This window comes from Podarcis filfolensis (assembly GCF_964270895.1).
Source record: "Podarcis filfolensis genome assembly, chromosome: 2".
Taxonomy (NCBI): domain Eukaryota; kingdom Metazoa; phylum Chordata; class Lepidosauria; order Squamata; family Lacertidae; genus Podarcis; species Podarcis filfolensis.
The window spans coordinates 122166732-122188607 of NC_139605.1; the positions used below are offsets into that span (position 1 = coordinate 122166732).

The following is a 21876-nucleotide window of genomic DNA, read 5'->3' on the forward strand; positions in this document are numbered from 1 at the left end:
GGCAGCCATTTGTTAGAGATGTTGTAGTTTCATGATTTCTGCATCAAAGGGGAAGAGTCAGGCATGACAAACATAATAGTGGGGGTTGGGTCAAGGGAAGAGCTGCTAATGATGGCAAACATCAGCGATGGTACTTCCTAGAACCACCAAGCTGAGTATATCCCAGCAGCATTGTGATCTACTGTGGTCTACTACTGTGACCTTTAAACCATTTCTCAATGCTGCTTGTCTAAGACTGTAAACACAGAGTTGTCCTGGACCTGGCAGACCATAATATACGGCTGACAGGACTGCATTTGTTTTGATGGGTCATGGAATGTGTAAAAACTCATTCTAGGTAAGTTGAGGCTCTGGCACAGTAAGTGGCTGCTAAGCATATTAAGTGCTTCAAGCAGTGACAGTGGTGTTCACTGGCGCCTGGGGTGGGTGGAGCACGCCGGCAGATTGATGCCTGCCCACTGGAGCTAGCGGTGCTGCGCTGCGCCACTTGCCTGGCCATGCCTTGGGGAGCCTGGCTGGCCGACACTGCTGACACCACCCTACTTTGAGGGGTGCATTCACAGCACCCTGCGAGTGCAGTGCCATTTTGTGAGACTTGCAAAATGGCGCAGGGATGGCAGGGCGTATGCTTATTGCGTCCTTCCGAAGCCACCCTCCATACATAGTGGGGAGAACTGTTTTTAAGAGCCTTTAACGTGCCTTTGACAGTCTGTGCAGGGTAGAGAAGCTGGCAGTTGATGCTAAGGCCATGTCATGTCCTTACGCCATTGGCTCAGCGGGATTCATTGCTAGTGGGGTCATTGTACTAGCAAGTTAGTGGGAAGGGGAGAGCAGTAACTGATCAATGGGCTTGGGCAAACCCAAGGATTGCAGAAATACTAAATGATCCTTAGGAGTCCCCCCCCCCCCCCGCAAATACCACAGCCGAATGATGACTGAACATTCTTCATGCTGACAGACTTGTGGGGTGGAGTGGGAGCAGAAACCTGGAGCAAGTCTGCCATGGAGTTTCCTGGAAAAGGGGCGTTGGTAGAATCTTGCACTCTTAACTGCCACATTTTGTTGCAGATCCCACTTGTAATATTTAATAGCTACTTGACCCATTCTCCACATTCTCGTGAGCAGAGAGGTGTGTGGTCCTGGAAGGTAGATAATTTAGAAATAGTGGGCAGAATCAAGTGTGGTGTGAACAGACTTCAACTTTCTCTACTTCCCCTGCACTCCCCAGATCTGCTCTGGAGAGTCCCCTAATCCCCTAAACAGATTTTGAAGATGGGCAGGAAAGAGGAGAGGAAGATGAAGTCATGTTGCTCAAGGGGATGTCCATTCTGCTTATACACAGTTGGATACAATCCAGTCATTCTTAGCCAGGGGTTGGCAACCTAAGGCCCATGGGCCACAAGCAGCCACCAGGGGTCATTTAACCGGCCCACGAGCCGCCCGCTCGGTGAGGCCCCACTGCTGCGCTAAACTGGCGTAGTGCTTCTGCAGCGCCAGAAATCGCATCTGCACAGATGCAGAAATTCGGGAGGGAAAACGTGCGATCTGGCCCACGGAGGGATCTCCACTGGAGTGAACTGGCCCAGGCGAGGTAAACCTTGCTGACCCCTGCTCTTAGCCATTATAGAGTGTGTTAAGGAGTTTAAAATGCTCTTGTGTCTTATGTCTGTAATCTTCATAACAAACCCTATATCGTGTCAGTAGTATGTCCATGTTGCAGATGGCAAATTTGAAGTCAAGAGATTAGTACCTTCCTTAAGTCACCTACATAATTTTTTTGTATGAGAGATTTGTGCCGGGAACTTGTTCCTCTTAGTTCATATGCTACAGTGACTCTGCTATCTTGTCATGTCAAATAACATTTCTCACCTCCAGTCCCCAATATTATTTATTGTTACATTCTGCACAAAGTCAGCTTGTTTTAAAATCTGCTCAGCAACCCACTCATGTTTCCTTTATATACCAGGCAGGAAACGGGCCCTCTTCCTTGGAGGAAAGTACTATTGTCTTGGTGCATTCTTTCTTCTGTCTTGTTCGTAGGTGTCAATTGTGGACAGCGGTGTGCGAGGGACCATTGCAGTGGGGCTGGTGCCTCAGTATTATAGCCTGGACCATCAACCCGGATGGCTACCAGATTCAGTTGCCTACCATGCCGATGATGGCAAGTGAGTTAACTGCTTACATTTCAGGAGCTTAAGAGCCATTCTACATGTTTTTCCTCCTCCATGGGTGTAAGAAATAAGTATGGCCAGTGCTTTGTTTCTAGGGGGACGCATATCCCTAAACATTTTGTGAATCTAAGTTTGGCCTCATTGAGGGGCAGTCTTTCAATATGAGTAGGAAAATGAGAGTGCCCCAAACATTTTTTTTTTAGAAAAAAACACTGACTATGGCTGTCAATTGATTCAGCAGAATTTGGTTGCTTCAATTTGCCATTCATAAAAACCATACTTTTACTTGTTTTTAGGTGATGCACATGTGCCATGGCTGGCTCTCTCCTGCATGTGATGGAATAGCGTGTTCTAAGATGAAGCAAACTCTTAGATTTTCATTTTAAAATGTTACTTTGAAATGTATCATCTCATTCAGTGGCCGCCCACCTTGTAGATCAAATGGCTTAAGCAAGTTATCTTATCCTTTAGTTGGCTAAACATTGCAGCCACTGAAATAATTCAATGTGAACTCTTATGTGTAACAATTGCATGTATATCTGACACACACATGCACACATGCTCTTATGTGAGGGAAACTGGAATTAGAAGCAGGTTTCCAGTGCATTTACAGTAGGTAAAATACCCACATTTTGCAATGTTCACACATGGTGGTGTGCATTCTTTATTTCCCCCTCTGCTTCTCCTGGTGACAATGTGCATTTCTTAAGTGTGTAGTTGCATCTGAAGGTCTTCTCCTGCTGCACCTACCACCATAAGAAGGATAGTTGGTGGCCCCTGGAGAGTGATGCCCTGCCTGTGAAATTCCCTCCAGGTCTGGTGTCTGCTTTGCTTTCATTTTGTTCCTAGGCGAAGACCTTTCCTTTCCCAGGTTGTTAACATTGCTAACTTATAAAGCTTCTAATTCTTTTTGAGTTGTTGTGAGTTCCATTGCTTGGAATTGTATACTGTACTTTGCTTTCTTTTTCTTCTAGATGACTTGTGGTTTGTTGGTTTTTACTGTTTTGAAAGCTGCCTTAGGAATGCTGATTGGCCATTGAAGGCTGAGGGTATATGTTTCAGAAATAATAAACAATTTTTAAAAAGAGCTGCCAGGGCTTAAGTTCCATGGGAAATAACTCTCCTCCCCTTACATCATAAGCTTTGAAGAGTTGTGGCTCCTCAGTATTGAGGACTGTGTGTCCATGCTTGCATGCACACGGGACTCTTCTCAGAGAATCTGGCTTGCTTCCTACAGCAGCCATTCTTGCTTGCTTGCAGATCTTACTCTTGTGCTTGAAAGCTCATGGGGTTGCTATTCTGTGTTTTGCAGCACAGAGGGGAGAGGAGGGAGAGTGACCAGAGGTAGTTGCGTGTGAGGAGAAACCCTGAAGAAGGCAACCTTGAAGGCTTTGCAGGGCCTGACACTCCCCCATTTTCAGCACCTATTATTTTAGATTAGGAGTTGCTGTCCTCTGGCCCTCCAGGTGTTGTTGGACACCTCCCATCAGCCAGCATAGACAGTGGCCAGTGGTTTCTGAATCAGTCTTCTCCCACTCTAGCAGTGGTCTGCTGTAGGATGTTGGTGCCTTTCTGATACCAATGTGTAAGTAGCCAATTCTAGAATACAGATAAGATAATGGACTGGGATTCTGGCTATTCCCTCTTTTCAAGGGAACTTAGAAGGATCACTTGTGACATTTCTGGGTTCTTCTGTTTGGTGAGGAAATTGATAGAACTTAGCGTGAAACCTTAAACTGTGGGCTTCCCAAACTCAAAGAGTGTTCTTTAAGATTATAGACCTGTTTACTGTTACCCTATTAGTCTTGTGCATCATAATATTGTCCATTTTTCCTTGGATAATGACACATCTTGTCCATTAAAACTTATTTCAAGATCTGCTTCTGTGTTTACCCATCCAGACTTTACAATGGCCGAGCCAAGGGCCGTCAGTTTGGGACAAAATGTAGCTCTGGGGACCGAATCGGCTGTGGGATTGAGCCAGTGTCTTTTGAAGTCCAGACAGCTCAGATATTCTTCACCAAAAATGGAAAGAGGGTAAGTTTGGTAGCTTATTTGTTGGGGGTTAAAGGAGGCATTGCCCCAGGGCATATCCTGAAGGCACATAATGTAGCAGCCTTGCTGAAACTAAGCAGGTCTGGGTTTGGTCAGTTCCTGAATGGGTGGCTTCCTGGTAACCCCATGGAACCCCAAGGAAGAAACATGGATATATAAATGAAACAGAAAATATAGTATTTTCCTCTCCCAGAGAAACAGGAACTTCCCCGAGGCCACCTATTGAGTTGATGAATGAAATGAGATTTGACCCAGGGAACTCCTGGCTTACAAACTTGGAGTCATCTGTCACATATTAAAAGAGAATGAGGCGATGGAATCCTGGACTGTACCAACCTTGATTTGCGAGTGGAATTTCATTTTTTAACTCTTCCCCATGTAAAATAATCCCCTCCTTGCGTGTAGAGAACTTAGCACATCAAGGGGAGACCCACGCTGTACCTTTTGCTCCACCTTGCTAGTTATCGGAATACAAAGGGGTGTTTTTTTTAAAAAAAAAAATCTCCCCCATCCCAACAGTCTGAAGTGGTACAGTCCAAGAACTCTGCCAACTCACTCTGCCACTTCATTCTGTGCAATCTGTAGAATGGTTCTTGGCCAGTTCGCTACACTGATGTGTTCTGGAAAACAGAAGCAGTGCTATGTATAACGGAGAGATTGGCTTCCTCCCACAGGTGGGCTCCACTATAATGCCACTTTCCCCAGAGGGGCTCTTCCCAGCTGTGGGAATGCACTCACTTGGGGAAGAGGTCAGACTCCATCTTCATGCGGAGCTGGGCAATGAAGAAGAGGATGACAGCATCATGATGGTGGACAGCTATGAGGATGAATGGGGCCGACTGCACGATGTGAAAGTGTGTGGCACAGTGAGTGAGCATCTCTTGGAGGGGCGGGGTGTGATGGATCTCCTGGGTAAGGCACCTGTGCTTTGGGGGAAAGCCTCAAAGACCCACCCCAAGAACAGCTACTTGCTCTCTGGAGTGTGTATCTGGGTGGGAGGGAGGGATATCCTATCCTCTGTAGACTTGTCCAGCCCCATGAGTAGTTGTCATTCATCCCAACTGCAAATTTGGGTTATCAAGCACCTCTCAGTTCTTAAACAAAGTGACGCCAACCAAAAATAGGGTGGTTGTTTCTTTATACTTGGGGGACACTCTAAGATCAGGGTCTCCAGCTGTTGTTAGACTACAACTCCCATCATCCCTAGCCAGCAGGACCAGTGGCAAGGATGATGGGAACTGTAGTCCAAAAATAGCTGGAGACCCAAGTTTGGGAAGCCCTGCTCTAGATATACAGTAAATGTTTAACTGTCTATGTTTAAAGCTGCTTAAACAACCTGGTAAAGAATGCTGAGTCTCGAGGAATCATGGGGTGTTGAGGTTCCAGTTTAAGGGTGTGGGAGAGGAGAAAGGAAGGAATAACAGGGAATTGGCCTCCCTAAGTCCCTAATAGCTTTTTGTAAGTATATTGAAGAGGGGATTACGGTTGGGGGAGATGGTTCAAAAAAGTATATTTCCTTGCACCGTACAGGGAACGTCAGGAGTCAGGAAAGGAAAAATGACTCCTTTCGCCTCTCCAGACCCACCCTCCCCCAAACACAGACAAACACAGACACATAACCACCCCAAGTTCAGTGCTGTCAGACAGCTCTAAATCAGATCCCTCTACGTCTTCATAGCACAGCAGGGGAAGGACTCACGCAGGACAGGACAATCAAGGTGTCTTATCTCCCTGCTCCCACTCACTTCCCTGAATAGTACAAGTTCCAAGCTGGCCAGAACCCTCAATAGCTTGTTAGGATCAGGATGCGTTGCAAAGTTCTGTTGCAGGCTCCACTTTTTATTCTCTGTATGTACCTTTGATTATTGGTTGTTGAGGACAAATTGGCAGGGGGACGGGTGTGATTACTGTCCTGCTTTATGAGGGTCCCAGTTTTGGTAATAGAATGCCAGAAGCGTTTAGATGCACTGTTGGCCTTAATCTGGCAGGCTCACTTACATGAAAAAGACACGTGCCTTTTTTCACTTGGTGAAGAAGATCTGCAATCATGTTGGGGAGGTAACCATGTGGAGATCATAACTCTTGCTGGTACCTCTCGGCTTCATTGACTGGTGGGGGAGATTCAGTGCAAGCTGAAATGCCATGTCTCTGTGTATTAGGAGAAGATGCACTTGGCCTAAAGCCAGTTTGCACTAACCATTCAGCAAAGCATGCTCTAGGGCAGAGGTTTTCAGTCTTTTTGAGTCCATGGCTCCTTTGACCAAGTTCATTTTTCTGCAGCACCCCTGTGGGGCTCAGGAGTCCAGGAATGTCATCCCTTGCCTGCAGAGCTGGCAGCCTCTCGCCATTTTTTGAACACCCTCCCTTGTGGAGTGTTCCTTCAGCCTTCTCTTCTCTTCTTTCTCCTTGGGAGTCCTCTGGGCAGCCGCTGCTGCCCCCCCCCCCGCCCCAAAGAGAGTTGTCTCCTCACACTGCCCCACAGGGGCCTAGGACTTGTTTGTCCATTCCCAACAGCAAGAGCTGGCGGACTGGCTGGCTGGGCTCCCTTGCCTGCTTGCTTGCATACTCCAAAGCTGCCTCAATTCTTGGCAACCAGCACTCCCTGGCCAGGCCCATAGGCATCATTTGCCTGTGGAGCTTGTAGCCAGGGCTGCTGCAACAAACAGCCACGCAAGCCTTTGGGAAGCAGAGTCTTGAGAGGGCATCAGAGGAGGGAGGGAAGGAAGGAGGGACAGAGGCCAGTGTTGCCCATGTCACCCTGATGATAATTCAAGGCACCCCAGGGTGCCACAACACACTGGTTGAAAACCGCTGCTCTAAAGCCTGGAGTGTGTGGCTTTGCTCCTCTGAATTCTCTGTTATTCCAAAAGTGGCCTCATTTCCTCATGAGATAGCATATACCGTCAGTATATACTGATTGCTGTGCAGGATGTAGAAGAGCAGAATAACTAGGATGCTGAAGTGTGTGCTGAAGGAAAGCTTGTGCATATGGGAGTGCTGGAAAAGGGAGCGTGTGGGTTGGAGGCAGGTACAGGGCTTAAGGGTGCTGACAAAATAATGGACTTATATGGATTTAGTGATGGATCTTGAACCTGTCTTCCCTCCTTCCTGCTTAATTTTCAGACTGGCTTCTTAGTTTGTGATCAGTTCTCTAGAAATCCAAAATAGAGCCGTCTGGGCCTGAATCTGCTCTGCATCTCCCTCCAGTGCAGAGTGGGTGAGCAGCCCAGTAACCCAGCAGCACTCTTCTTGCTTGCTCTCCTCTCTAGGGACCCTGACTAAGCACATGGTGTCCTGAGACTCCTTGTGTACTTGTTTTAGAAGCATTTTTTCTGTCTCCTGTGGGCTCAGATTGATGCTTGGCAGCATATGAAGAGAATCTGCTGAAATCCCAAGGGCTGGGCAGAGTACACCAGCCTTCCCTCCCTCGGGGCGCCAGGATAGGAAGAATACAGCCTTATGTCTAAAGTGAGATGTGTTTTTTAGTCCTAGTTTTTTGGGAAGTGGGGTCCAACTGTCTGCTCAACAATACTTTGAGCACATGCCTCATATTCTCAGTAGCACTCTCCCCTTCATATATTCTGACCCATTCTGGGAGCTCTGCTTTCAGAGCTCCTGTTCCTTGTGTTCACACCACATTCTTTCACTTTGTTTTTGGCTGGGCACCTCCCAGATGTAATGCTGCAGCCTGTTGTACTAAGTCAGAGTGAGGAGCCCGTGGTTCTCCCATATGTTGTTGGATTTCCAGCTTCTTTAATCTCTACACAGCATAGTCCAGTGGTCAGGGAAGATGAGAGTTGTAGTCCAGCAACATCTGGAGGGCCAAAGATGCTCTGCCCCTGTGCTAAATGGTGGTGACTCCTTGTGACGCGGATATGCACATTGTCTGTTGTTGGTTCTACTGCTGCAAAAGGAGGCTTTGGTGAAGATGTTTTGGTTTAATCCCTTGCTAATGCTGATTGTGCTATTATTTTCTCCCAGAATTTCTCATCTGGCTTTCTTGCTGTTCAACAAATGAAGGCCTAGCTCTCACTGTGGTGGCAAACCTGACTGTTGGTGTGATGCAGATCTGTATGGTCCAGTCTACCTCCATACAAAAAAAAGTTTTTAAAAACAAATATTTCCCTGTATATAGAAAACAGAATCTTGGGGGTGTGCAGAGGATTTTATTTATTGTATCTATTAAAATCACTTTGTGAGAATTAGGCTGAAATAATCTTGCAGTATGTGCCTTTGAGTTCACGGAATGTTCCTAGGATGAAGAGGTGGCCTTGGGTGCCAAGCAGGCATTATATCAAAGTTTTGTACTGGAGTCATTTTTAAATGGCTATTTAAGAACCTGAAGCCTTGGATCAGTTACTAGTTGATTTGATGTTGTGCCACCTAGAATCTTGCTCTACGGCACTAGTTTGAATCTCAACTCAAGATAAAAAGTTCACTGGGTGACCTTGACCTAGTTCCCTTCACTCAGCCTAACATACCTCACAAGCTTGTTGCCAGACTAAAATGGGACAGAGGCTTATGATCCTCACACTGAGTTCCTTAGAAGAAGGGTGGGATAAAAATGTAATATTACCAGCACACAAACTTGACGCTCCCCAAGTCTCACATGGGATATTGGTAGGGCAATGTCTACTCTGGCCACAAAAAATAATGTGCCTAAGCACCAGGGAAAGCTGACTTGTGCAACTGGTGCGGTTTTTGCAAATGGAGAACCTCTGCATGGATATTACTATTTTATAAAATGCTACTGGTTTTGCGAGTAGTGAGGAATGGCAAGGAGTTACAGATTTCCATTGGTGGGAGAAAACATTAAGTCTTCCTCTCACATTCCAGCTGCTGTAAGCTCTAGTTGTGAGTTGAACCCTGTGTCCAACAATATGCATTTCTTTTTTTTTATAATAAATTTTTATTGGTTTTACAACATATATTAACAGACAAAAACTAACAATTCACAACATAACACATTAACAAACAAACATATAAACACGTATCATTCCATAACCTTTTTTTCTTAAACCTTATTTCAACGACTTCCCCATACCTCCATTACTTAAAGAATTGTAGCACACACCTAGTCCTGGATATTGACGTTCATGTGAGTTGGGTTTATCAGCATATTTCAGTCACTGTTCTTGCATTCAAATCTCTTTCCCAACAACACGAGGGCTAGAATCATACAGACTTGTTTTCTGCTGGATGCCAGAAACTGGAGTCCTCAGGAGTTAACTAGAGCAAGTTTCTGTGTTTTTGCAGTGGTGCAGAAAACGATTGTCTCACACTGGAATGTTTCTTGCATGGCTGTCAGTGTTGACCATTGTCACTCTTGGCCTTGAACCATCTGGGCCAGATGTTCACTCAGCTTCATTTGTGAAAGCTTCCAGTGATAGATTTGCTTATCTTGCCTGCTAAAGTTGCCCTGTTGCCTAATGCTGTCATTGTTAACAGAATATAACTTGGGGTGGGTGGGGGAAGGGCCATCTATAATTTTAAAATTGTTCTCATTCTGTCCTTCCCATAGCAGCCGTAAGGGAGCCATTTGGCACCCACACACCCTTCAGCAGCCCAGCGTGTATTACTGAATCCTGCAGTCTTCTATGCATTCAGAACACCAAGTTCTTCTGACCTTGATAGTATTCTTATTCTTGGAAATAAGTCATGGTTGGGGAGCTGGTGGATAACATGCATTATGTGCATAAAGTATATTTCCTTCCCCCCTTTAAAATTATATTTTATTGAACAATTTCAGAAAGTGATGTATTTGATATATATCAAGCATGTGTTGGAGAAACAGGAATACTACAATTGCAAAATGCATAATAAACCATAATTCTGGGACTCACTAGGAAATCATCACTTAAAATTCTCAAGGTAATAAGAGAAACACCAAAAAAGCCTTTTCATCTCTAACATGGAATGATTTAATGCAATATTAATATAATGCAGAGTCCATAAATTAAGCAATATAAGAAACCTTTTCCATTTCTATCTTAGGCATCAATATCTGCTTACGCAAATGATTGATGGACATTAATTTCTCAAGTTTTCATGCTTCTTGAACTTGTTTGATAAGTTTATGCATATTGGCAAAATTCCAAAATTTATAAAGCCTTTCCTCCCACCATTGTGCAATGCAGGGTTTTTTTGTTTTTGCAGATATAGCATCTGCATTACTTCTAGTGAGACAGGGAATGCATTATGGAAATAACACACACTGAGGATTCTTGTCTTGTGGGCTGATCTTTAGGAAACGAGAGTTCTATAAATCTGCAAGTTTCTATACTACTTTTTGTTTGTGTGACACTTTCAAAAGGTTCTGTTGAAGGCTGTGTGTTGCCCACTTCCTGTATCCCGGCACTCTTTAGGCCCCTTCTGCAGGATCTCTTCAAAAGCTTTTCTTTTCTGTTGAATCAGAGATGATAAACTAGTGGCAGGCAGGCTGCATCTGGCCCCCAGCACCACCATTAAATCTTAATCCAAGGTGTGGTTAACAGAAGAACATTGTTCAGACAGTTTCATCTGTAATGAAAGTTTTTTTAAAAAATCTAATGGGGTGTAGATTTATTGTATTGCTAACTCTTTTGCAAAGGACTGTTAACAGTTTGCCTCTTAAAGTGGTCTTTCCGGAAGCTCATTTGTTTCCATGTGTAGCCTTGCACCCAAGATATTGATCACATATGTCCCCAGACATTGAATGCAGGTGATAAGATTGACTTCTGCAAGATGCAGGGAAATTCTTTTTAAAAATACTCATAGCAAGAAGCTTGGTGCCAACCTGCATTTAATAACTCTCCCAGGGTACAAAGATTTATGTGCATGCAAGTGAATGTCCTGGGGTGTGTGCTAGTCATGGAGGAAGGGTCTTCCAGACCTCTGCAAAGCAAAGAACATGAGTGGCCATACAAGTTTATGAGGAGAGCAAAGGAGTCACCTCAAGGTGATGCCCACAGTACACTCAATATTTCAAATGTGCTCACGAATCCAAAAGGTTGGCCACCGCTACCCTAGCATAAGAACATAGGAGCCTTGTAGATCAGACCAAAAGTTCATCTCATCTAGCACCCTGTTCTCGCAGTGGCCAACCCAATGCCCCTTGCAATCTTGTAAACAGGACATGCCACTGGTATTTAGAGGCATGTTACCTCTGATATGGAGGTATTACACAAACATCATTACTAAGAGCCACAAATTCATGTAAGATAGCCTGCTGTTAAAGCCCTCCAAACATGTAGGATTAAAACTTACCTGACAGGCATGACATGTTCTGTGGTGGTTGAGTGATGCCACCAAAAAGGGCCTTCCTGTGGCAAGTTACTCCCCTTTCCAGCTGTAGCACATGCAGGTCACTGCCACATGAATGGATGCCATTACATTTTGGATCTTAACACACTCCTCCCCCCCCCCCCATGTCAGCCTGGAACACGGAGGGGTGGAGACTCACACCCTGAGGGCAAAGTTTGCACAGTGAATAGTGATGAATGTTACAGCCAGGTTGGGCTGTGTACCTCCAGGAGGCTTCATGGTGACAAAAGCATGTGCTCTGCCCCGAGGCTTAAATTATAGAGGCCCCCAAAGCTGTTATCTGGAAATGAAGAAGCTTCACAGTGGGGTGAAGGCACTGCAGCTTTTTCCTTTGTAACAAGATGCTGTCCCAGGCTCTCATCTGGTGTTCTTCAGTAGAGAACATCTGAGAACATGCCAAAGAGACATTCCAGACCTTTTCGTGAAAGAGAGCCAGCTGTTCCACCAGCAGATTAAAACGGTGACTGGAGGTCAGCCCCTTAAAGCCAATACTGCTTTGGTTGATGTATTTGCCCCAACCAAGACTCTGGGTTGTCTGCTGTTTCGAACTCTATCCTGTATACTGTCTGGCTGCTGCATTATACCACAAATATCTGAACATTGTACTCTTCTGTTAGACAGAGCTGGAAGGGGAAAGGTAGGGTGTGGCCATGTTAATGGGATCTGTCGCCCTTCGTATTTTAAAATGCCTTGATGCTTTTGGCTTGCGTTCTTCCTCCTTGTCTCCCTCCCCCCAATCTCTTGAACAGTACAGAAACAGCGATAAAATAGATAGCAACACATGAAAAATGTTTGTTGAGTCATGACCACCACACTGAGTGCCTTTATTCTATAAGCTTGGTCCTTCTATCCAAGAGAAATTGGAGTGCATTTTAATGTTCACATAAACTGGCTTGGATCCTTAAATATGTTAAGGAAGTTCATGGAAAGAAAGTTTCTCGTGCCCCCCCCCAAGCATCCCTGAATGGTCGGGATGGACCTCCTGCACAACAGGTAATGCTTTTTTCATGAACTTCCATAAGTTAGGCTACAATCCTAACAACACTTAATAAGCCCTATGTAATTCAGTAAGGCTTAATTCTGAGTAGACATACCGTATTGCCCCAAATATAAGCCATACTTTCCCCCCCAATTCCAACTGTGAAAAGTTAAAGTGCAGCTTATATTCGTGACCTTACACTGCTGGCAAAGCGGCGTGGCTCCCCTCCCCCAAGGAAGCAGCCCAGGAGCACAGAGCAATGGCGCCCAGCTCGCCCGCCGCTCCCAAGCCTCCCCCGAGACGTCGGAACGAGGGGGGGGAGGGAGGCCGCCAGCAAAGCAGCGCTGCTCCCCCGCCCCCAGGTAGCAGCCCAGGAGCACGGGGGAATGGTACCTGTAGGATTTTCTTCTATATTTGCCATTTATGGGTGTGAGTGCCTGCAGAATTTTAAGGGAGCGGCTTATATTCAGGTATTCTTTCTTTCCCCCTCTGAATTTTGAAGGTGCAGCTTATTTGCAGGTGCAGCTTATATTTAGGCCAATACAGTAGTTAGAAATGTGTTGTTAACTTAATATTTTCAAACTATACACTAGGGAACTGGTAGAAAATACAGCAGCTAGACAACTGGCACCAAATACAGGGAACTGTGATTATCTCCCACTTTGTTTCCCCAGCAGAAATTAAAGCACATGTTGCAAACCTTCCTCGGGACAGAATTCCAAAGTGCACGTGTGTGTGTTGGAGGGGCTACCACCAAGAACCTCTTTGTTTCTGTTGGCTGCCTATCTTGCTTCTACTGTGGTAGGACAAGAATAGGGACCTCTGAGGGATATTTTAATGTGGAGGCAGGCTTATGTAGGAGAAAGCTGTCCTTAAGTTACCAATTGGTCCTAAGTGGTTTAGGGCTAGAGAGATGTAACTAAGCAACCACCTGTGGTCAGTGCAGAGGCAGTTCAGATATTCAGTTGTGTAGCATCTTCTGATAAGGGTTGGGGGATATATCTAACCACATGTGGGAATTGGGCCAGAGACACTGAACTGGTCGTTGGGGATGGGGTTGTTAACTGTGTTAGCATTGATGAATTGGAAGAGCCGCAAAAAGATTCCATTGAGCACATGGATTGATAATATGGACATACTAGCTACATACGAACAAATTGCATGTCGACACAAATTAAGAATAGATAAATATGAAGAAATCTGGAAGGAATATTTAAGCGATAAGGCAGACAGTGGTGGGAAGTAGGGGGAGGAGAGGTGGGGAAAAATTGTTAAAAAGGTGTAGTCATAGGTATGTTTTTGTTGTTTAGTCGTGTCCGCCTCTTCGTGACCCCCTGGACCAGAGCACGCCAGGCACTCCTGTCTTCCACTGTCTCCCGCAGTTTGGTCAAACTCATGCTGGTAGCTTCGAGCACACTATCCAACCATCTCATCCTCTGCCGTCCCCTTCTCCTTGTGCCCTCCATCTTTCCCAATATCAGGGTCTTTTCCAGGGAGTCTTCTCTTCTCATGAGGTGGCCAAAGTATTGGAATCTCAGCTTCAGGATCTGTCCTTCCAGTGAGCACTCAGGGCTGATTTCCTTCAGAATGGATAGGTGTGATCTTCTTGCAGTCCATGGGACTCTCAAGATTCTCCTCCAGCACCATAATTCAAAAGCATCAATTCTTCGGCGATCAGCCTTCTTTATGGTCCAGCTCTCACTTCCATAAATCACTACTGGGAAAACCATAGCTTTAACTATACGGACCTTTGTTGGCAAGGTGATGTCTCTGCTTTTTAAGATGCTGTCTAGGTATATCAGTATTCAAATCTGAATTGTCAAATTGTGTTATTAGTGTTATTATGGTTTTTGTTGTATGTGTCTTTTGCAGTTGTTGCAAAAATGATTAAATAAATTTTTTAAAAACTGTGTTAGCATTACTCTGAAGTTCAGCTGATTCCTGGGGTTCTAATAGCTGAGGGTATTCTGGTTTTCTATTTAAAGTAGTTTTGTTATTTTATGTTGCAACAGAAAACTAACAGCTTTGATGAATATAGGTGTTCTGATGTTCTTGCCATACTACAAATTTTCCTTTTTCAGAATAGCAGTTACCATTTTGATAACTACTATTCATCCCAAGCAAGTGAGCTATGGTTGCCTCCAGTTCTGAGCTCTGCTTTCAGTGCTCTCAGAACAGGGTTGTAGTTTCAAGTCTTTGGGAATAATGGTCCCTGAGAGTCAAAGAGAATCAATGAATTGTAGAGTTGGAAGGGAACATGAGGATCATCTAGTCCAACCCCCTGCAGTACAGGAATCTTTTTGCCCAATTTGGGGATCAAACCCACAACCCTGAGATTAAGGTCTCATGCTCTGCTGACTGAGCTATCCTAGCTATCTAATGCTGTTGGGTGTAGCTTCAAACCAGCAATATGCTGCAGTACTTGCCCTAATGAGACGTTGATACATAGCTATCCTAAATCAGTGTTCTTAGTTTATTTGGAAGTTCTTTGGAATTCTTCCTGTCATTTGAGTTGCAAGATTGCTGAGACTGGGGTGCTTAGATATAGCAAAATACCAACTGTGGTGTGCTCCTACCCAATTGTTGTCCCCCCCCCCTTTATCTCTTGAGCTGTCCTGATTGTCATTCAGGTCCCACTATCGTCAGTCAGGCTCCACTATTATCTATCTGTTACTTTGTTTAGACTGCCTCCCAGCACCACCACAGTTGGAATTGGCATCAGTTTGGCTAAGACTCCCTCCAGGATTTTTGTTGTTATTACTGCTGTTTGGACTGTATATTGACCCAAGAATTAATGGTCCATCCTTCAACTCCTTCATATCAGCCCCTGGGGTCTTTGAGTACATTCACTGACATGCCCTGTTTTGTGCACATCAGGAAGACTAGTCCTTCTACTTTTGAGGAGCCTGGTACTACAAAATAATTCAGTGATCCATTTGCCTTTAAAGTTATTACTCATTTGCTTTTTTAAAAAATAAAATGTGTCTCCAGAAGAAAGACTAGTGTCAGGACAATTTTTGGTCCGATGTGCACTGGGCCTTTTGACAGGGTTCTCCAGGCCCTTTGACCTTCAGTGTAACCACTCTGATATCACCAGCATTCTGGTTTCTCCACCTTTGTTGGCTAAACCGACTCAAGGAAGTAAAAAACAAAAACAAAATCTTGTGATTGAAAATGTCAAATGTTCACACACACAGAATAAAAGATTGAGCAATATAATATTTAAAGCAAACCTGTGACTGCGGATGTGCACTGCATTGGACGGTTGTAGTTTATTTGGCAGAGCACCACCTGTGCCAGGAATTGCAGTGGGGAAAGTTGTTGCCATTCATGAGAGCAGGCACAGAAAGAGTTGTGCTCTTCTCCTCTGTCATTGGTGCTTTAGCATACCCATACCTCTAAAAATTCTAATCTGGAATAATAAGAACTAGAAACTTCTTTATTTTTCTTTTAACAATACCTCTGATTCTCAGAAGTCTGGTGGAAGTACAATATTTTTGTGTTTGTTGTGTTCTTTGAAACATTTTGCACGGGATTGAGGTTTGACATTGGTCATTTATGAGGTGATGGCAGCCACAGAGAAGAATAGCTTCCTTCTAACAAAGGTGAATAGAAATAACTGGATTCACCTAGGTGACTCAGCAGAATAAGTCTCACAAGCTTACGTTTGTTGCGCAGATGGCCCAGATCAATGGTCTTGATATGAAGGGTCAGGACTATGGGGATGGTAAGTTGGCTTTAAACAGTTAAGTGTAACTCCAAACTCTGCAAATTTGATTATGAAAGACTCTCCATTCAGCAACACCATAATATATGGTGCATTGGCTTGGAGCTGGGCCTGTCTTATTCAGGATTCCTTGCTTCCATCTACCCCACCACAAAATGGCCTTTGCTGGAATAAACTTGGGGTTTATTAAGGACGAATTTTTCTCGGCCTGCCCTGTAGACTCTGCTCTGCCTAAATCTGGAATGTGCTACCAGTTTTAAGTTCCTTCAGCTGTTGTTGGCTGAGCATACGGCTCATGTGACCAGCAGAAAGAGCGGGGCCTACATGTGCTTATCTAAGAGGTTCACCTGTTTGTCTTGGATGCTCTCGTTGCTTGGCCAACATGTTGTTGCCTTCATCTGCTGGAAGCTTCCCCTTATAAACTATGGTCTGAAGTAAAATGCCATCAGGAAGGGCTCTGGGTGGAATTTCTTTTTCATAATTGTGAGTCTGGTGGAGGTGCAACTTTGGGCTAAGTGTTAAAGGAGAGACAGGCCTCTGATGGCTCAACAAATCCTTTTTGTGTGTAGCTTCACAAGTGGTTGGGGTGCTTAATAACGGATCCTCCCATGTTCAGAACTAGTATATCCTCAACTTACCGGATACTAGGAGCAGACAGAGTGCCACTATATTTCCATTATGCCCCAGTCTGAGCTTCTCAAAGATATTTGGCTGGGAGAAAGAATGTTGGACTTAGGTGGACCTGTGGTATGATCCAGCAGAGTTGTTTGCACATTCTTAACCCTATGCCTGAAATGGAAGCCATTGCCCACAGAGGCCTTACATAAGCCCTTGTTTTCTACATGCCTATCCCCTGTCCCAGTCTGAGATGTGGACCTTCCCTGACCCAGACGGCTCCCCCCGCTCCCTGCAAGAACAGGGAAGCCAACCATTTACATTTCCTCTCTTATTTCAAAATTATCCCTTGCCTTTCCCCACTTTATGCAGCTGTTTTCACTCCTAGGGTCTTCTGCCATTCAAGATTTAGGTTCCTTTTTCATGGTTAAAATGGATGATTGCCTTTTCTTCTGAGTAAGCTTAATGACTGCAGAACCCTCCCCCAAAATGCTGTATTCTGGTACTTACATAGCCTTTGCACTGTTGATTTAAGGGGAAGGTATCTCATGTGCCCTCAGATAATTGTACTTTATTTTTAGCTGAGAAATGTATGGGGGGGGGGGGAGGGAGAGAATTGAGCATAGGTGGAAGAATTGTTAGCCGTTCTAGGCTGTGGGAGAATTCTCCACTCTGATCCTGGATAGACAAAAACCATCCATGGAAGCTTCCCACAATGCAGCTTTAGCAATGTATAAACCCACACCATCCTGATTGCGGAGCAACACCAAAAGCATGTATTGCTTATGGTGATTTGGAATTAGTTAAGGGTGTTTAGATGAGACATTTTCAGACCACAGAAGGGATTTGCAGAAGCGCTCCTTTCCTATTGTTCTAGTGTGTGAAGCAGTCCTCTGAGATGAAGCCCTGAACTTTCAAAAGATGCACAGAACTGCTTATCCTGAGTTTGGACCCAGCCAAACGGGTTGAGGACTGCTGGATCCTTCCAGGACAACCTCTTTCCTCTTTCTGTCCTTTGAATTGCAGTGCCAAATTCACCCACATAAACTCCCTCCCTTTCCTGGCTCTTTCCCTGGCCTGATGGAAAAATAAAATGCATAACTTGCATTCTTCCTTTGGACAACTTAATATTTTGTTTATTAAAAGCCCACTCTTCAAAGGCTGGGCGTGGGTTTTCGGCACGCTGGCAGAGTGGGAGGTAGGCCTGGATTTGCTGTGCGTCTCTTGAAAGTGAGTGTGTGTCTGTTTTTTCAAAACTGGTCGTCTTGGAATTTTGGATGTCTGAGTTTCAGTAGCCCGAAGCCATCTATTTTCCTATGGTCACCCTCCTGTAGTATTAGAAGTGTGTCTCTTTTTTCTTTCCTTTTTCTCTTTTTTTTTTTGGTTAACTAGCTTTTGAATTTGTACTTGGTGGGGTCATTGAACAACACTATTCTCAGCTAGGAATTTCCTCTGGATTTTTTAAAAAAGCATTTTCTCCTGTATATTGCATTACGTCCCACTTCAGTGTGTTTCTGACTGAAGAAATCCAGCAGCATTAGTTCTTTTCATGAGCCTGAGTTTTCTGTCCCCAGCAAGTAAGCCCTGAGGTAAAAGTCAGCATCACCAGATCTTGAGGGCAGAAGTCAGCAGCCTCAGGCATTCAGTTAGTCTTTTCAGGAAAGCCAGCATGGAAACTGTTTCCTAAAGGGCCAGTCACCATCCACGCTTTGTGCTGGCCTCTTGCACCAAGGTGGCAGCTGGCCGTTTTTTGTGGAACTGTCACCCTTTTTTTCTAGGGAGCTTATATCTGTGCCTTTAACAGCTGCATGACAAATAATTTACAGGTGCAGCTTTTCATGAGGAAAAGAAGACTGGAAAACATTGCCTAGTGAACTTCTGCTTATTGTGCTGCTATGAAAGGCATGACAGTGTTGCTTAACAGTCTGTTCTTCTTCAGGCCGCTGGGAACTTGCTGGCTCTTTCATATGTTTTCTTGAAATATTAATGAAATCCTTCACCCCGGATGCCTTTTTAGAATCCTGTTTTTCAGGAAAAAGTCCTTAAACCTGCCAGGAAAGTGAAGTTCTGTGACCTGAACAGACTATGCAAATTCTCAGTTTTCTGGCTGATTTGGTACAATTTCCATTCTGGTTATAATGAGAGAAGGGAAACAATACAGAGGCTGAATCACTTCACCTCTTCAAAACACACCTCATGACAACAGACATTGCCTTTATATGGTCTAAAGTTTTATTTTCAACATGATAGGGGCTAGAAACTTTTTTTAAAAATAAAATAAGATAAAAACACAGACTCCCAGGATGTTTAATCTTGTGTCAGGTTCAAAAGTCTATACTTGCATGTCACATTTGTGGAGACGCCATTCACCTTCATAGGTTTTTCTGTGAGAAGTGCACCTTATCAGCCCATGTCTCTGTCCAGGTCCGCTTCATATAGTGTGTTTTGACACCAGGTCATTTTTCCTTCTCGCTTCCAGAAACCTATGCACAGTGACTGTATCAACAGTACCAGTAGGATTGTTGTTATTTGTATCCTGCCCTTCCTTCTGAAAGGAGCCCAGGATGGCATACAATAAAATACAAATACAATCATTATAATAAATCAGAACAACTTTAAACAACAATAACAGTAATATAGCACTAAAAATTCTTGGATACCTACAGCAGGTAAGGGATATCAGATTGATAACAATCCCCTGCTACAAAGGTGTGTCTCAAAAATATGTTTGATTAGTGACAGGTTGAGTGGGAGATGGACTTTTATGGGAGGGAGTTCCACAACTCAGGGGCCACCACAAAGAAGACTCTGTCCTGTGCCTACTAGCTGTACCATGAACAGGGCCTCCATCGCAGATCTGAAGGGACAGGATAGCTAGTACTGGAAGAGGCTCCTCTTTAAGTACTTGGGCCACATGCAGTTTAGAACTTTAAACATGAAGGCCAACACCTTGAAAGGGCTCAGTAGTTTGCAGCATTTTAAGCTGCTCTGCTCAGCAGCTGCTAAGCCACATTCTGCTGTAGCTGCAGCTTCCAGAGTATAAGGTGTCTTCAAGGGACACCTCATGTAGAGAGCATTGCGGTACTTCATTTGTTATCTAAACCCAGAAACAGTCAAACATGAGGTGTACAACAGGTTTTCATCTGTGCCATTTATTTCGTTCTACAAATCATCTCTACTGTATTCCGCACCTGGCAAGCTTCTCGAATGCCTGTGCTTCAGTTAAGGCCCAGGGAAAGCCCTCATCAGGTAACTCCTGCCTGCCCAGGGCTTTTCAGATGAGAGAAAGTGCAGCCAGTCAGGGGGGCTGCAGAGTGCTGGATAATTGTTTACTGGGAAGAAATACCCCCACCCCACCCCAGTCTTGGCCACCTCACAACAATAAGCTTAAGACTGCATTCCCACCAAAATCCTAAAGAAATTCTGAAGTGTCCTGAGAATGAGGCAGAAAAAAGCTGAAGCCTCTTTTGCAAGGGAAGAAAACCTTTGAGAAACTGGATGACATATTTCAGCACAGCGCTAGGGTGGCAGGGCAGCACAAAATAGAAGCTTGGGGCCATGAAGATCAGGTGGGGTGGGGCTGCCTGGCCCAAGCCTGTTCCTGTTTCAGGCCTTCTGTACTTTTGATGACTGAATGGAGTTCTTAAAAGGCCTGCCATTAAAAGGGGATTAAATGCTTTCTAAAGACAGCCCTGGCAAGTGATTCATCAGGGCTAGGTGTAAACACACCTTGCATATTTACCCTGTTTGTCTGCTCTTTTGCCTATAGCCAAAGGGGCTCCTGGATATATGCCTGTTCCTGCCCTAGTTGGTCATCTTTCTTATTTTCTTAAATTTATATCCCGCCTTTTCATCTTGCCAAGGAACTTAAAGTGACATACATATGGTTCTCGAGACCAGACCTGCTTAGTTTCAGCAGACCGATCGTCCCATGTACTTTCTCATTGATTGATTTGGGGCTGGCCCATTATGGAATGGTAGATGGCCTGCCACTGGGGCAGATTTTGAAGTATAATTTAAAGGGCAGAAAATAAGTTCACCTTTATTTGCATTACATGCCTAGATCCAGAACTGAAACGTGGTTTTTAGGACAACCCTAAAGACTTAGCCGATAGTCAGGGATGTTTGGAGTCTAACAACATCTTGAGGACACCACATTGGCTACCTCTGTTCTATAGGGTAAAGGTAAAAGGACCCCTGACCATTAGGTCCAGTTGTGGCCGACTTTGGGGTTGCAGCACTCATCTTGTTTTATTGGCTGAGGGAGTCGGCGTACAGCTTCCGGGCCATGTGGCCAGCATGATTAAGCCACTTCCGGTGAACCAGAGCAGTGCACAGAAATGCCGTTTACCTTCCTGCCGGGGCGGTACCTATTTATCTGCTTGCACTTTGACGTGCTTTTGAACTGCTAGGTTGGCAGGAGCAGGGACCAAGCAACAGGAGCTCACCCCATTGCGGGGATTCGAACCGCCGACCTTCTGATCTGCAAGTCCTAGGCTCTGTGGTTTAACCCACAGCACCACCCGCGTCCCCCATTCTATAGGGAGATGTATGCATAAGAATGACTATTGTACTAGAAACTTCGCTACCAGTATACCAGCTGTATTATTGGGACATGGAGCTAAGCATGGTCCCTAAATGCAGTTCATATGTGCAGTGATAGTCACTTGCCCAGAAAGCTGAATAGCACCCTAAAATTGTCCACTGGCTTGAAGAGAAGTCAGCACCAGCAGTTAAGACTAGTCATGTATAGATGAAGGAATAAGCTAGATGCTTGTATTTAATCCAGACAAGATGCATCCATAAGAGGCACTTTCCCAATCACTCAGTAATATGTACCATCTGGAAGGGAAATGTAGGACAAGAACATTAGTTCAGTATCAATAGCCAAGTCAGACCAAGGTTGAATTTCCTGTGCTTCCCATCCCTCTCATTTGAATTCTCACTCCCCCAGTCTGGTTTGGCATCTCTTTTTATTGTTAAATTGTTTTATTTAAATTGTACATAAAGCCACCTTCAATAAAACT

At 44.6% G+C, this 21876-nt stretch overlaps 1 protein-coding gene across 11 annotated transcripts in view; it reads left to right on the top strand.

Annotated features, from left to right (window-relative positions):
• SPRYD3 (SPRY domain containing 3) overlaps positions 1-21876 on the top strand; it is a 43184-nt gene that overhangs the window by 4598 nt on the left and 16710 nt on the right. For 7 of the 11 annotated variants that reach the window (XM_083599787.1, XM_083599788.1, XM_083599784.1 and 4 more), the window contains exons 4-6: positions 2041-2165; positions 4073-4208; positions 4901-5092. In XM_083599787.1, coding sequence (XP_083455913.1) covers positions 2041-2165; positions 4073-4208; positions 4901-5092 — 453 coding nt within the window. The remainder of the gene's footprint in view (positions 1-2040; positions 2166-4072; positions 4209-4900; positions 5093-21876) is intronic. The other 4 variants (XM_083599791.1, XM_083599792.1, XM_083599783.1 and 1 more) reach the window with 1 other exon arrangement.